Here is a 17,734-nt window from a genome sequence, read left to right as displayed (position 1 = left end):
CCAAGAATGGTGTTCATGGGAGGACTCCACAAAGGAAGCCACTGCGTCTAAAAAAATATTGTTGCTCGTTTAATGTTCGCAAAAAGGCACTTGGACACTCCACAGAAGTTTTGGCAAAAAATTTTGTGGACTGAGAAACCAAAGTTGAATTGAAAGTTGAATTTGGGGCTATTTTGCTAACTAAGGGCCTGGACAAGTTGCAATCATTAATAGATGAATGAATTCAAACGTTTATCAGGATGTTCTGCAGGAAAACCTGAGGCCGTCTGTCAGGCAGTTGAAGCTAAAAAGAGGACGGATGCTGCAACAAGACAATGATTCAAAACACGGAAGTAAATCAACTTCAGAATGGTTTCAGAAGAACCCAATACACGTTCTGGAGTGGTCAAGTTAAAGTCCAGACTTGAACCCCATTGCGATGCTGTGGCATGACCTAAAGACAGCGATTCATACCTTACATCCCAGGAATCTGACTGAACTACAGCAGTTTTGTAGAGAAGAATGGGCCAAGATCAGTCCTGATCGATGTGCCAGACTGATCTGCAGCTACAGGAAGCGTCTGGTTGAAGTTATTGCTGCCAAGGGGAAGGGGGGGGGGCACAAAATATTAAATGTGATGGTTCACTTACTTATTTTCCCTCTTCCGTCATTGTTTACATACTATCCTCGTTTAAATATGAAAACTTATAAATATTCGGGAGGTTTTAGTTGAAGTAGACACAGTTTTTTCATCAGTGTGATTTTGACACAGATCAGATCATATTTGATGGTGATTTTATGCAGAAATGTGCGAAAAAGGTTCAGATACTTTTTCATACCACTGTATTTGTCAGTAATTGTTAACTCAAATGGATTTGGAAGTCTGTCACTGGCACTGAAATATGATCATTCACCGCCAGCCCTTGACTTTGTCGAAGGCGTGGACTGAACTCCTAAACCGCAAAATCATTGTGATGGGTGAAGGGTGTAGTCCACCTCTCGCCCTTAATCAGATGGCTTTGGCCGAGCAATGCTCAGCATAAACAGTACATACAATTAATTGACAGCTATTTGTATAATTGAAGCACAGATGATAAATCGGTGAGGCATTCCAGTCACGTCCTGTCATTATGTAGGTTGAGGAGGTTCTGAGACATGCAGGATTTCACGTCTCTGTCTCCTACTTATGCAGATACAATCTTTTCCTGTTTGTCCGCATGAATAAATACGGAGCAGCCGAGCATATCTAGACTGATGTGAAATGAGAAGTCAGAGCGATGACTTCTTAGTTACAACAACACTATGTACTTACAAAATTCCAATGTAGTTAAGCATTGATGATAGGATGATTGTGCTACTGCAGTATAGCGTACGGTGCAGCCTGGTGACTGGTTGCCATTTGAAAGAACTTCAAAATAACTGGTTAAAAACTGAGTGGGGTGGTGGGTAATCATTATGTAAATGACTGTTTTCTAATCAAACAGATGTTTCCAAATGACAATATTGTTTTCTAAATACTACATTTGTAAATATGAGAGGCCACTGGATTGTGTAGCTACAACATTTAACAAAGTACTATAGTTGACCGCTGGTGCGTTTGTCTTTTACATGGTAGGAGGCTTTCAAAAACATCCAATATTATTTAGAAAAAAACAACAACTTTTTTTCAAGTTTGGTTCATAAGGCCCCTTAATGCTTATTATCTCTACATTCATTCATTCAGTCATCTTCTGAACCGCTTATCCTCATGAGCGTTGTGGAGGTGCAACAATGGGCAGGTTTGCCAGCCAGTCGCAGGGCACATAGAGACAAACTACCATTCGCGCATACACACACACACCTATGGACCAGTTTTGTTTGCGTCAACAATGACGATAATGGAAAATATTTTGTCGACGAACAATATTTTCATGACGATGATGTCACGATGATGAGCAAAAAGCTTGTTTTGGGACACTAGAACAGAGAGACTAATGCCAGTTTTCGTCTGACAAGACGACAATGCAATATCGTTTCTGTTATATGCTCACAATGCGGGACACTTTTATATTGTACATGGGGTATGTTACCTTACATCATAGCAGTGTTTGGGTCGTGTCACTCATGTGAGATGTGCTGCGTCTCTCCCTCAAACTCCTCACTGGAGTTTAGGATGTGTCTAAAGCTAGGCCGCGCTCCATCTTGCTTGTTTGGAAACACTGTAAAATTAGTTTTCTTATCTTCCAAGAGAGAATATGCAATGCTGCTTTAACCTTTAAAGGTCTGTACTGAGTGATCATCAGGCACTATATGTAACTCCTAGCGTTAGCATAGAATTCATGGTCACATTGTCATTTTGGTGTTTATTGTCGGAATTATTGACAGTTACAAGATAACATTGTGATCAGATTAACCCGAAGAAAAACGAAGAAAAGACAAGGTTCAGAATGGTGACCGTCCTCTTAAAACACTGGCTGGTCTAAAGCAGAGCCATTTGGCTTTTCTGGTCAGTAAATCTAAAGGAGAGCCAGTTGATTAAAATGGCAATTAGCTGGCAATTATGGCTTTGTCATAATAAATGAGGTATGTTGAATGATCACAATGGAAGTATGTCATACTCTCAATGTCAAACATTAAAACTGTTCAGACACTTAGACTTCCATTCTCTGTGTCAAACAGCTGAAGAGGACAGGTTTTTAAAAATAAATCAATTAAATTAAATAAATAGAAATTAGCTAATAGCCCACTTCAGCTGTTTTGTTTGTTAAATGAGCAATTTCTGGGAAATACTGATAGCTTGCAAGTTCTGGCTAGACTTTAAGAATAGCAAAAAAAATCCTAGACTTCCCAGTGTTAGACGCTCACACAACACTTTTTTTTACATGCAGTTCGTGGCTTCCAGGTGGGTTTAATTGAAAAGGATGTACTGCTTTTCCCTTGAGTGTGTAAGTCCAAGTTGGACTAAAACTTTTGAATTTTACAGATGTAAACATTTTGAGTAACTGTCGACCTAAACTAGATGTAGACTCCACAACGTAAAAAGCCCTCAGCCCGACAAGCTCATCACTACGTCCCCCTCGTGTACCGCTGGACAGCAGCAAAGAAAAACGCTCTCGCCACTCTCTTGAGTTTGTTACTTTAATCCAACAAAAGGCGTCGGCAAACTGAGAGTTTCAAAAACATGGAAGGTAAAGAGAGATGTTAATCCAAATAGGAAGGGAGAGAGAGAGATGTCAACAACTGTTTTGGCTCTTATCTGTGACTTATGCGTCCTTCTTCCTTCAAGCCAACTGACCGTCCACACAGTCACTTCCGCGTTATATAGTACGTCGTCAAACGTGACGTCACGAACTAGTTCCACAAATAAATAAACAAACCACATCCCCGTACCACAGAACCAAAACAAATTATTCACAATTAACATGAATATCTAACTTAACGTAATTTTGACTCCTACGCTAGACAAAGACGAACACGTTTTGAAATGCCTAAAAAATGCCTAAGAATAAAAGAGCAGCCAAAAACAACACTGCTACGGACAATTTGGAGTGTTCAATTGGCCTACCATGCATGTTTTTGGGATGTGTACCCGTAGGGAACCCCTTTAGGCACGAGGAGAATATGCAAACTCCACATGGGGGGGGGTCAGAGCTGTGATTGAACTAACAATCTCAGAACTGGTATTAAATTACCATCATTAATATCAGCACCACTGTTTAACAGGTAACATTTTGTTCCCTTTTTTTCCAAATACATGTATGTGTTTTTTCCCTTTGTGAAATCCTTACTTTAAAAAAAACAGGCATGAAAATGAATCAGAGGTTGAAACGGTGAGAAGGGTGTGGAGGAAATATGTTCCGGTACACTGTACAACTAGGGCTGTCCCAAACGACGAACAATTAGTCGACTAATCAAAAAAATTTTTTCCCTTTTTTTTTTTAACTAATTTAGCAATGACATTTTTGATGACGCTTATTGATTCACAAAAATATTTTGGAACACTTAAATTCCTTATCAAAGTACAAATGAAAATATGATTAACAATAATAAATCACCAATAAACAATGAGGTCAAATGCTGATTGCATTAACTTGTGCAAAAGAATGGAATGTAAACAGATTCAGGACACTAACTTCGCCTTTCCAACATGATTCAAAACAATTCTTAAAAAATATATATCTATCATTAATATTATAGTATACTACTATATATAATAGTAGTATAATAATTATTCCTTACCAATCAGATTTTTCATAAAGGCTGTCATTTTAAAGCTATTCTTTGTGCAACTGGGTGACGGCGCTTTAGGTGTTCATTCACGGCCGACGTGGAGCCAAGCTTGGCATTGAAGAGAAAGGACACAACAGTGTACCCTCCTTTGTTTCGTTAAAATAAGTCAATGTTTTGGCCACTCTGGTGCACTTTTTTGGCTTTGTGCCGCTTTCCCCGCTTGCATACCAAGAGTCCGACATTAAAAAAAATCTCCCAAAAATTTTCTCCTCAGATCTACACAATTCACGTACAGTTGTGGTCAAAAGTTTTCATACACTTGTGAAGAACATAATGTCATGGCTCTCTTGAGTTTCCAGTTATTTCTACGACTCTGATTTTTCTCCGATAGAGTGATTGGAACAGATACTTCTTTGGCACAAAAAACATTCATGAAGTTTGGTTCTTTTATGACTTTATTATGGGTGAACAGAAAAAAGTGATCAAATCTGCTGGGTCAAAAATATACATACAGCAGCGCTAATATTTTGTAACATGTCCCTTGGCCATTTTCACTTCAATTAGGCGCTTTTGGTAGCCATCCACAAGCTTCTGGCAAGCTTCTGGTTGAATCTTTGACCACTCCTCTTGACAGAATTGGTGCAGTTCAGTTAAATTTGATGGCTTTCTGACATGGACTTGTTTCTTCAGCATTGTCCACAAGTTCTCAATGGGGTTTAAGTCAGGACTTTAGGAAAGCTATTCGAAAACCTTAATTCTAGCCTGATTTAGCCATTCCATTACTACTTTTGATGTGTGTTTGGGGTCATTGTCCTGTTGGAACACCCAACTGCGCCCAAGACCCAATCTTCGGGCTGATGACGTTAGGTTATCTTGAAGAATTTGAAGGTAATCCTCCTTCTTCATTATCCCATTTACTCTCTGTAAAGCACCAGTTCCATTGGCAGCAAAACAGCCCCACAGCATAATACTACCACCCCCGTGCTTGACGGTAGGCATGGTGTACTTGGGGTTAAAGGCCTCACCTTTTCTCCTCCAAACATATTGCTGGGCATTGCGGCCAAACTGCTCGATTTTTGTTTCGTCTGACCACAGAACTTTCCTCCAGAAGGTCTTATCTTTGTCCATGTGATCAGCAGCAAACTTCAGTCGAGCCTTAAGGTGCCGCTTTTGGAGCAAGGGCTTCCTTCTTGCACGGCAGCCTCTCAGTCCATGGAGATGCAAAACACGCTTGACTGTGGACACTGACATCTGTGTTCCAGCAGCTTGTAATTCTTGGCAGATCTGCTTTTTGTTGATTCTCGGTTGAATCTTCACCCTCCTGACCAATTTTCTCTCAGCAGCAGGTGATAGCTTGCGTTTCCTTCCTGATTGTGGCAGTGACAAAACAGTGCCATGCACTTTATACTTACAAACAATTGTTTGCACTGTTGCTCTTGGGACCTGCAGCTGCTTTGAAATGGCTCCAAGTGACTTTCCTGACTTGTTCAAGTCAATGATTCGCTTTTTCAGATCCATGTATGTATATTTTTGACCCAGCAGATTTGATCACTTTTTCTGTTAACCCATAATAAAGTCATAAAAGAACCAAACTTCATGAATGTTTTTTGTGACAAAGAAGTATCTGTTCCAATCACTCTATCGGAGAAAAATCAGAGTTGTAGAAATAACTGGAAACTCAAGAGAGCCATGACATTATGTTCTTCACAAGTGTATGTAAACTTTTGACCACAACTGTAGATCACCCTTTTTGACTTCAAAACGGCGAATTTCGCCGAAAGGTGAGAGATTTTCATGCCTGAAAAAAAGAGGGATGATAAGCTAAATAAGCAGTTTCTTAAGAAGAAAGCAAGGGAGAGTCAAAGCCTTTTTTTAAGGTGAGTCAGACAGAGCCCCGTAGAATGGCACCATACAGCTGTGGATGTTTGTCTTCTTACTGTGAGAGGACTCCATAGAATGAATACAAAATACTAAATTCCCCAACTCTTGTTTTTCTTCCTGTTACCTTCAACCTTGAACTGTTAGTGTCCTACTTGTGTCAACTGTGCAGTTCCGCAAAACTGCAAAAAACTTAAACATTTTGTTGGATGATGTGTCAATCATTTATCTCATACTATGAATGTAATGTATTATGTATTCTAAAATGAATCATTGAATGTACAGTACATACTGTGTGTAACATTTGTTTGTTAGCTCTTTGGCTGCCATTGATTGCGAAAGATGTCCAATCCATTTGAAGTGGGAGGATTGGCAGGGAATGAACATTCTTTCATTGGGCGTCTACTAGGGAATAACACATTTTAATTCACAGCAGAAGGATGAAAAAGCCACATGATTGGACGTCCATCATCGTCAACGGCAGTAAAAGACTTAATGTTCAATAGTGAAACGCAGCCAATAGTTTCCTGCTGCAATAACAATATGTGGAAAAATCCCCGCAGACGCAGTGAGACGGCGTCTCGTCCTCACTCCTGGCATTCAACAAAACTGGGTGAAGGTCGGCAGGAGTCAGACCGGGAAAGGATGGACACCATGAGCAGTGCCTGGCACCACAATTACCATGCGAGGTTAGTGTGTGTTATCAACAGCTATTTATTTTGTTCTGACTCTTAGTCGTATTCAATTAAAAATAAAATCAGAACCACATTCATAAAATAGCAGCCCTTTGCCTGAATTTTAAGGCATCGCTTATATGCAGAGAGCGAGTCATATAAGCTCTGCTTGTTTACTTATGTAAGAAAATTCAAAATGTAATCATGCAGGCTATATATAAAGCTCAGTGTATTTTAATTCACACACTTATTCACTATTAATAAACAGATTTAACTGTTAAATATAAATACGTACATTAATTAAGGATATAATCATGTTTTTTTTTCTAGTCTGTTACAAGCTAAGCAGAACATATAATGCCCATAAATAGTATTGACGGTCCACCCGATACTATACCGATACTAATCTGATAATGAATACCGTATATCCACATTTATAACACATAACACACATTTTGACAACCCTTTTATTTTATTTATTTTTTTATTTTTTAAACCTGTCGTCTTCAGCTGTTTGACACGGAGAATGGAAGTCTAAGTGTCCAGTCGGTCTGAACAGTTCAAATGTTTCACATTGGAGTATGACATATTCCCATTGTGATCATTCAACATTCCTTGTTTATTAAGACAAAGCAGCGAACAGGAAGGGCTTACGTGGGAAGAGAAGAAAAGGAACACAAGAAAAGAAAGAAAAGAAACACAAACAACAATAAGAAATACACTGAACGCCTACACTAACTTTGAATATGTTGGTGCTATCGTCAGCTAGATGTATTTTCGGTTGACACCAGTAATCGTGTGAACCTCTGGTGAATGTAAGCCCGTTGGCAACCGACCCTATGCTGCTCCATCGCAAATCCCGGCACGGAAGCCCCCCACCCAAGCGCACCCAATCACATCCAGCCAGCCGCCACCCAGGAGGCCACAGCCCCCACCCAACCCTGGGAGGGTGGGCGTGGCGGGGTGGCAGAAGCCAGCGCAGCCCATCCCTCCTTCCGCGGCCCAGCAAAGGGGCCATCGTCACCCCCCAGGGATCCAGGGTAGTCCCCTGGGCCACCCACGTCCCCATCAACCGGCCTTCAGGGAATGGGACAAGGGGACGCACCCCCAACCCCATGCCCACCCCGTCCGCCCAACCGGCCCATAAGCCACAGCTGCAGCCCCCCAACTGGCACGGTACGCCTCGGGACCTCCAACGGCCCACCAAGACCACTCAGCCGACACACCGGTGTCCAGCCAGCAACCCACGACGGAGCGCAGCGCGGATAACCAGGAAGAGAAGAGAGGGGAAGGCGGAAGTAGGGGAACGCCGAGGAGCCGCCGCCGGGCTATGCGAGACTGTAGCCCTGACCTTTACCCAATCACGCGGCCTGCAGCCCAGGCAGAGGGCGTAGTCTTTTGGACAAACATACTTACTAGTCTTAGACATATTTTAGTCATTTCAAAATGTGGTCGTCTGTAAACTTCAAGTTTTAGCCCCTGAATTAATAAATAAATAAATAAAAGGTTCTCAACCATTTCGAATGAACATTGACAGACAAGCACATCTTTCTTAGAGTCTACAAGGACATCACCGTCTTCGTGATGCAGAGCACGTCACATGAGTGACACGGCCAAACACTGCTACGATGCGTGCTAACTACACATATGATAAGAAAATGTCGCACATTATGAACTAATGACGGAAACTACAGCGAATTTTTATCTCATTTTCGTCTTGTCAGACGAAAACTGGCATCTATCTTGTTGTTTTAGTCTCCCAAGACGCGTTTTTGTCATAGTCACATCATCGTCATGAAAAAAATTGTTCATTAACTAAATATTTTCCTTATCGTCATCATTCACAAAAACAACACTGATTTATAATAAAACTTTTTTTTTTTAACCTGTCCTATTCAGCTGCTAGACATGGAGAATGGAAGTCTGAGTGTCCTATTACTCTGAACAATTTTAATGTACTGTATCACCTGAGAGTATAATATACTCCCATTGTGATTATTCATTGTGTTTCATTTATTAGAAGGAAGCAGTGAGCAGCAAGGGGCTATGAGGGACAGACACGAAAATACAAAAAGGAGAGAGAAACAAAAGAGAAGAACAAACAACAACAACAAATACATTCAACGCCTATGCTAACAATAATATAGTACTGCTATCGTTAGCTAATTGTATTTCTGGTTGTCACCATGTGGGGGGCATGATAACCTAGAAGAAAAAGAAGGGGGGTAGAGTCAGAAAGAGATGAATTGTTGGGGTGGAGCATATACAAAACGGTAATGTGAGGTGTAAAACCCAGTATGGGCTGGTGTGGCTCAGTGATAGAATACCACAACCCAGACGTTGTGGACTCGATTCTCCGCCATCATGGACTCGTTTAAGTATGCTTGAGCAAGATACTTAACCCCACGTTGCTCTTGGTGCTGCGTCACCAATAGGTGGATGGCGATGTAGTGTAAAGCACTTTGACGGCCTTGAAAGGTGGAAAGGCACTATACAAGTGTACACCATTTGCCTGTATAATGTGAATCACTTGTAAATGTGGATGTGTTGACATCCTATTCTATGCCGCCTGATCGCTAATCCTGGCATCGATAGTTTCTCAGACAAGTGAAAATGCTGCACAGGGGCCGTCCCAGGGCCACGCCCCCCCACCAAGTCAATCAGGGGGTGAGCCAGTGCCCGCAGCTCCAGCAACAGGGCCACTGTCATTCTACCGGGAGCCAGGGTGGTCCCCCGAACCATCTGCCCCCCCATTAACTGGTCTTCAGGGAAGGGATGAGTGGACGCGCTACCACTTCCACCAACGCCCGCTTACCATCCACCGCCGCGACCCCCAAACAGACACGGCACACCGCAGGAGCCCCACGACCCACTAGGCCCGGGGCAGGACAGGACTCCCAGCCAGAGTGGGCGACACCCCACCGGCCCCCAGCCAGCGACCCGCGCCAGAGCCCAAGGAGGACACCCGTGCAGAAAAGAGAGAAGCACCGAAAAGCTGCAGCGGGACCAGGGCCTCAAGCCCTCCAAACCGGCAGTCCAGACAAATAGAAGGCCACGCCCCAGGAGCCACGCCATAGAGAAAAAGTGTGGGACCCACCTACCACCCTATTACTGTGGCTGCCAGTAATTTCGTTTAGTTTCCTACTACTAAAAATTGTATTACTTTTTGTTTTCTGCAACAAATTCTTGAGCGCACTCGTTTAGTTGTTCATCTTCCAAATAAGCAATGGATTTTATGCTCAAAGCTTTAGTAAATCAGGCCCTATTAGTGGCGTTGTGTATTACATGTCTGTTATGTAAGGAAAAGTTGTTAGTCAGGAGATTTATATCATCAGACGAAGTGACGTCAGTGTTTTTGTTAAACAGCAGTAAATGGAAGTGAAAGGCTCTGACATGACTCTGTTTGTTAGGCGGGGGCATTGACGCTAATACCCAAAGAGGGGGGAATTCTTCATGTTCCCTCCCCACGTCACCTCCGGAGATCCCATGGCAACATCTCACAGCAGAGACACGCACTCTACTGACTCTGATTTTGTACTGTTAACTTCATACTGAGCCATTCCGGATATGAAGTCGTTTTGAAAGTAATGTTTTTAAATGGTGAATAAGGCCTGACAGAAGTCGGAGAAGTAGAGAAAGTTACTGACACAGAAAGAAGAACGACACACAAAGACTGCCCTCTTTTCAAAAGCAGTAATTGCATTGTGTTCGGTTGGAAGAGTTGGCGAACTGACGTAGACACGCACACTTGCAGCACCCAAAACCTCATTTTCAGACCAGGTTTCAGATATTTGCTGTTGCTAGGTTCCAAACATAGTTTTGCTAAATAAATATTAGAAGTTACATTCTTTTTAGTTGGCCTGTTCTGACTCTTTCAGTTCCATTGGCTCCAGTTGCCTTATGTACCGTATTAAGACAAATTTTTGGTTTACTACTTTTCGCTGTGGCTTAAATGTGAGTTTTCTTTAAATGTGCATCTATCTGTGTTGAACAGTGCCTCCACTACAGACCTCTCGGGCGGGTTTGAGTCGGACGGATTGAGGAAGAGTCCTGACCAGTACAGCTCACGAGGCAGCATGGAGAGCCTGGATCCCCCTCATTCTGTGCACCTTCAGCACCACCATACACTGGGTCATCACACCCACAGTGAGCCCCACCCTGCCTACTCCTCCTGCCAACAGTTATCTTATGCCAGGTTTGTGTGTAATCAATCCAAACATTTCATGAAGAAAAGCCTAGACATTTAAGAGGTTGCATGTTACCCAACCTTGGTTCATAGTCCTTATTTTGCTACATGAATTTGGTCACATTCTTTCTTTAATTTGGCATTTAATGTTTCTGTAGACTGTTATAAATTAATTTTGTGCATATTTTCTGATATTTTCCATCTCATAAATAGTGTTATTAATCTTACTTTAAAAAAGTAATTAGTTACAGTTAAATTACTTCCCCCTAAAAAGTAATTGAGTTAGTAACTCAGTTGCCTCATTGCAAGAGTAACTACTTAGCAAAGTAACTGATTTTACTTTTCAGGTTCCATGCTTCATGTCAAAGATGTTTATATTAACTGATTGAATTGAACTGATTTTTTTTTTCATTAAAAACAAATACAAAACAGGTCACACTTTACTTTTTTTATAGGCATGTGCCGATATGAGATTCTGACGGTATAATAACCTTAAGCCAAAATATCAGTTTCACGTTATCACTGTATTAATATAAAAACTCTAAAATGTGTTACTTTAAGATCTTGGTTTAAAAAAAAAACTTTTGAACAGGATTTTTATTTTTCAAAACATACTAAGAAATTGGATAATTGGTAAAATTGGCAAAATTTTAAAAAATGCAGTCCTTTAGGTGAGCCTAAACCCACAGCTCAACATTATTACCATCAGCGCAAAAACAACTGAATTATTTTCCATAAAAAGCATGTGTGTATGACTCGTATCGTGTTTACATTATGCACACACTTTCTTTCTCAACACAGACAGTTGCCAGAAAGGAAAAAAAAAACTCATATTTTACCACCGCTAGACAGACTAAACACACTGGAGTTAACGCTCGTTGCTGGTGGGAAACGTTCATGACAGTGTTTACTAACCTTTAATTTTGTATAAATGCGAAATCATATTGGAGGTATTGCATGGTAGGACATGTTTTAGATGTCGGTTGGCCCTCCTCCTCTATCGGCCGTCTGTAACTTTTCTGTAGCCGAAGTATTCCCATACCAGGAATTTCGTTTTCTTCGATGGGGGAAAAAGTTCAGGAGTTTCACCTCCTCCAGCCATCACCTACTAATACCTCAGGGACGTTATGACGGAATTTTTTTTCTGTTTTGAAACCGTGACATTTCTTAATCGGTCTACCTTGAAACCTGTGATCGGCACATGTCTACATATTTAAGACTGTAATGGTATTCAAACTTTAACTGTCAAAAAAGATTTTTGGTTTTTCCTGTTGTACTGAACCCGCACCGAACCGTGACACCTGTACCGAGGTACTTACTGAACCGTGACTTGGGTGTATCGTCGCACGCCTAATATATATATATATATATATATATATATATATATATACATATATATATATATATAAACTCTGACTCTCCTGCTTCTCTAGTCTTTGCTCTAGTTGTTTTGATAAAAAATAATCACACAAGGTTCATGGATACTTCAATCAAGAAAATTTTAGGGCAAGTGACTATTTTTAGTAATAAAAACAAAAAAAAAATGATTATTACAGTGCCTTGCAAAAGTATTCGGCCCCCTTGAATCTTGCAACCTTTCGCCACATTTCAGGCTTCAAACATAAAGATATGAAATTTAATTTTTTTGTCAAGAATCAACAACAAGTGGGACAAAATCGTGAAGTGGAACAACATTTATTGGATCATTTAAACTTTTTTAACAAATAAAAAACTAAAAAGTGGGGCGTGCAATATTATTCGGCCCCTTTACTTTCAGTGCAGCAAACTCACTCCAGAAGTTCAGTGAGGATCTCTGAATGATCCAATGTTGTCCTAAATGACCGATGATGATAAATAGAATCCACCTGTATGTAATCAAGTCTCCGTATAAATGCACCTGCTCTGTGATAGTCTCAGGGTTCTGTTTAAAGTGCAGAGAGCATTATGAAAACCAAGGAACACACCAGGCAGGTCCGAGATACTGTTGTGGAGAAGTTTAAAGCCGGATTTGGATACAAAAAGATTTCCCAAGCTTTAAACATCTCAAGGAGCACTGTACAAGCCATCATATTGAAATGGAAGGAGCATCAGACCACTGCAAATCTACCAAGACCCGGCCGTCCTTCCAAACTTTCTTCTCAAACAAGGAGAAAACTGATCAGAGATGCAGCCAAGAGGCCCATGGTCACTCTGGATGAACTGCAGAGATCTACAGCTGAGGAGGGAGAGTCTGTCCATCGGACAACAATCAGTCGTACACTGCACAAATCTGGCCTTTATGGAAGAGTGGCAAGAAGAAAGCCATTTCTCAAAGATATCCATAAAAAGTCTCGTTTAAAGTTTGCCACAAGCCACCTGGGAGACACACCAAACATGTGGAAGAAGGTGCTCTGGTCAGATGAAACCAAAATTGAACTTTTTGGCCACAATGCAAAACGATATGTTTGGCGTAAAAGCAACACAGCTCATCACCCTGAACACACCATCCCCACTGTCAAACATGGTGGTGGCAGCATCATGGTTTGGGCCTGCTTTTCTTCAGCAGGGACAGGGAAGATGGTTAAAATTGACGGGAAGATGGATGCAGTCAAATACAGGAACATTCTGGAAGAAAACCTGTTGGTATCTGCACAAGACCTGAGACTGGGACGGAGATTTATCTTCCAACAGGACAATGATCCAAAACATAAAGCCAAATCTACAATGGAATGGTTCAAAAATAAACGTATCCAGGTGTTAGAATGGTCAAGTCAAAGTCCAGACCTGAATCCAATCGAGAATCTGTGGAAAGAGCTGAAGACTGCTGTTCACAAACACTCTCCATCCAACCTCACTGAGCTCAAGCTGTTTTGCAAGGAAGAATGGGCAAGAATGTCAGTCTCTCGATGTGCAAAACTAATAGAAACATACCCCAAGCGACTTGCAGCTGTAATTGGAGCAAAAGGTGGCGCTACAAAGTATTAACGCAAGGGGGCCGAATAATATTGCACGCCCCACTTTTCAGTTTTTTATTTGTTAAAAAAGTTTAAATTATCCAATAAATTTTGTTCCACTTCACGATTGTGTCCCACTTGTTGTTGATTCTTGACAAAAAATTAAAATTTGATATCTTTATGTTTGAAGCCTGAAATGTGGCGAAAGGTTGCAAGGTTCAAGGGGGCCGAATACTTTTGCAAGGCACTGTATATACTGTGTATCAAATACTTGTTCTCTCCACTGTATATACGTATATATATACATATATACAGTATATATATTTCCGGTGAACATTCTTGTGAATAGTGCCTGCATTCTTTATAGATATGAACGTTAAACAGTATTGATTCTTTGTTAAAAGAGCAAAAAAACTGGCTGTTAGCATTTATTTTACGTAAATATGTCGAAGAATGATGCTAGTCTGTTAGCCATTTTGGCAGCCCCTTATTACAGCAAAAAGCTTTTTACGTTGACAATTCTTTTGAATAAATGCTTAAAACCCTGTATTCTTTGTATATATGAACGTAAAAAAGTCTCGTTACTTTGTTAAAAGTGCAAAAAAATGGGCAATTAGCATTTATATTACGTAAATATGTCGAGGAATGATGCAAGTCCGTAGCGGTTAATTTCTCCCATTGATTTTTTTTTCACGTTTCAAAATGCATGCATGGTACGAAAAATATAATTACCCTGAATCCTCGAACAAATAAATCCTGAGGCAATCCTTCCTGTTTGTATGCCATACAGCTTTCGTACTTTTTCAACCTAAATCCGGCGTTGGATCACTGAATGTGTTGACTAGCTGCGACCGACTGCGAATAACTGAAGCGGACTTTAGGACGGCTCCCTACTTGAAGGCGTTGCGCAGTGGTTGACGGATGTGACCCGTCAATACAAATATGAAGTCTGTGGAGAGAGTTTGACAGAAATCAGACAGATAGGAAGAAAAAAAAAACATCTAAAGAGCATCCACTGAATCCTTTAATAAACTACTGTCTCGCTCTAGGTCGTCCAACAGCATTGATCACCTCCACAGCAAACGAGACTCTGCATACTCCTCCTTCTCCACCAGCTCCAGTATCCCAGAATACCTCGCCTCTGCTCCGGCATTCGGTCCCGAGCGCTCCTGTTCCCTGGAGACCATGCCCCATAGAGGAGGAAGTGGGGAAATGCAACAAACCGACATACGTTACATCCAGACGGCGTACAATGCCCAGCAGGAGCAAGAACTGAGCTCTCCATTGGATACTTCGCTACGTATTAGCGATTCAAAAAGTGGGGAAGGAGCGACAGGAAGGCAAAGCAGGGATCCACGAAGTAATATCCCAATTTCAGCAAAGTTCTCATTTTGGCATGGTGGCATAAATAATGTAGGTTAACCCCTGCTGCCTGGTTCAATAGGTGGAGTCTGTTACCGTGGCAGCAGCAGTAGCAGTGGTAGTAGCAGTGGTGTTCTGGCTGCAAACAGGCACAGTGTGGGTCCTATATGGGCTCCTGGAACCAGCCACAACTCCTATGAGAACCTAAAGGGGGCACCTGCTCCACCACGGCGCAGCGACAGCTTTGCAGCCATCAAGAACCATGAGAGGCCCAACTCATGGTCCAGTGTGGAGCAAACCCGTGCGGTTAACAGGTGAGCTAGTGGCCATTTTTAATGAATGCCGACTACAATGACACATAGAATTTTTATTATTTGCTATTACACCTGGGTTTCCCCTAGGAGTTTTTTGAAGCTGTGGTGGTGGTGGGCTGCATCGAAGTCGGACAGCCCCACATGTTGTGCCGCGGCGAAATTGCTTCATATCATGACTAATGAGCATTTTTTTTCAACAACATTAATTTTTTTCCAAGAAGAACCATAACAAAGATCTGTTTCATTAGCCAGGCTAATGAAATAATTCAAAACATGACGGTCTACATTTACGATGTAGTATTAGGGCCAAATAAATAAATAAATAAATAAAATGACTACGAGATTAAATTTGCTAAGGGGGGGTGGGAGTATTATTACTTAGGGGTAATGTAGCTGTAAACCGCTAAGCACTTTACATACATGTACCTTAGCTGGGAGCTCTGACGAAACATAAATCAGTCTATGGATAATAATTTGATGCAGATGAGGCAAGAGAAAAAAAGTCGAACTATTACTACGAGAATGAATGTCGAATTAATAGTATGAGAAATCGTATTTATTACGTAGGGCTAATGTAGCTGAAAAAGCAGCAGTGTACTTCACGTAGCACGTCGCCACCTCCGCAAAAAACAACAATATTGAAAGCATCTTGTGTTTTAGAATCGCTTTAACAAATCGGAAATCCTTAATATTTTGCCTGATCTACACAAACTTATAATCAATAGAAGCATTTATACTAATGCTTCGTCGTAGCTCTCAGCCACGGGACATCTACGTAAAATGCGTAGCTGATTGCAGCTACATTACCCCTACTAAAACTACCAAGGGTGGATCAGTTGATACGAATCACTGTTGTATCCAGGGAAGGGTCATCTGACTCTAATCAGCATATCTTTTGTGAGCATTGAAGTAATCCTTATTTATTCCCATTGACACTCATAAAACCACAGGGTTGGATTGCTCCAATTAGCATCTTTAGTTTTTGCAGGGCAAGACTGCCTTGGCTTTGTCAGACAGTGGACCGCTTAGGCAGGCAATCGGGTGGACAACCTTTTTACAGTATGTTTTAGTGTTTGGTAACCGTCAGTATAGTTGTGTAATATCAGCCGCAGCCTCCTGACTATCCGGACCCCTGGCTGGATGGATGTCCTCGTCAATTAAACCCCGCTAACTCTAAGATTAAGCCTAATGTCAAAACTTCTGAATTTCGGGTTATGGTTAACAGCATATCAGTGCCAATGTAAAACAATGCAAACTGACGGCACAATAATCAACAACACACAAGTGGATTGTACAGTACAATAAACACAAAGGTGATGGCGAGCGCGGATGCGCGTGCAGCCGTGCACATTAACAACCCGGAAGTACTCCTCTCAACACACACGCGGTCAATTTGGCCACAAAACGTGGCGGCAACTAAGCACTTTACACTCAATCGGACTTACAACACATCCCACAGATGCTAAACGAACACATCACCTCACGGCATAAATGTGCAACACGCATATGATGTAAACAAAGCTTGCCAACTTGGAGCGATGACTGCCCGTCGTTGCTACGGCAAAGCTACGAAACGGCCACACATGTAGGGGGGTCCAACCTTTTGCTGATACCCTCCAGAATGAAAGAAAAATACTCACCTTCATTCATGGATATCCACAGATCAACATTCTCTCGCAACGTCTCAACACTTGGCAAGTTGGCGGGAATGTCCACCCGCCTCAGTCCCACAACACGTGACGCCAGACCAAAACAGGAAATAGCTAAGAGGTTGTCATGGAAACATGTTCCGGGAACCTTTTATTTTCGCATTTTCTATTCAAAATGCTCTTCGCACATGACTACAATATTCTTCATTCTACATACGTTATGAGGCAATGAAAAAATAGTAACGCAGAGACACTAAGGAAACTAACTTTAATCAGATTACTGGTGTAGAAAAATGAACGCGTTAGATTACTCGTTACTGAAAAAGTAATCAGATTACAGTAACGTGTTACTAACTAACACGCTACTGACAACACTGATCATATTGTAGAACACGGCGACTGGCCATCTCCGTGTTCCTCCGTGTTTGACAAAGCCAAGGGAGCCCTGGATTTGCAAATATTCAAGATGCTAATTGCAGCTATCCAGAGTGAAACCCCCTCTTCACACTTAGGCAGGGTTGTCTGCTTGAATGCTTGTTTGAGTGGTCTA

General features: G+C 41.5%; 1 protein-coding gene across 4 annotated transcripts in view; it reads left to right on the top strand.

Annotated features, from left to right (window-relative positions):
• shroom3 (shroom family member 3) overlaps positions 1-17,734 on the top strand; it is a 121,666-nt gene that overhangs the window by 61,290 nt on the left and 42,642 nt on the right. For all 4 annotated transcript variants that reach the window (XM_057818406.1, XM_057818405.1, XM_057818408.1 and 1 more), the window contains 4 exons: positions 6,630-6,755; positions 10,735-10,935; positions 14,909-15,219; positions 15,304-15,535. In XM_057818406.1, coding sequence (XP_057674389.1) covers positions 6,630-6,755; positions 10,735-10,935; positions 14,909-15,219; positions 15,304-15,535 — 870 coding nt within the window. The remainder of the gene's footprint in view (positions 1-6,629; positions 6,756-10,734; positions 10,936-14,908; positions 15,220-15,303; positions 15,536-17,734) is intronic.

The sequence above is a fragment of the Corythoichthys intestinalis genome, chromosome 17 (genome assembly GCF_030265065.1).
Source record: "Corythoichthys intestinalis isolate RoL2023-P3 chromosome 17, ASM3026506v1, whole genome shotgun sequence".
In the NCBI taxonomy this organism is placed as follows: domain Eukaryota; kingdom Metazoa; phylum Chordata; class Actinopteri; order Syngnathiformes; family Syngnathidae; genus Corythoichthys; species Corythoichthys intestinalis.
The sequence above is the reverse complement of the archived record's forward strand: the minus strand, read 5'-3'. Positions and strand labels throughout refer to the sequence as shown.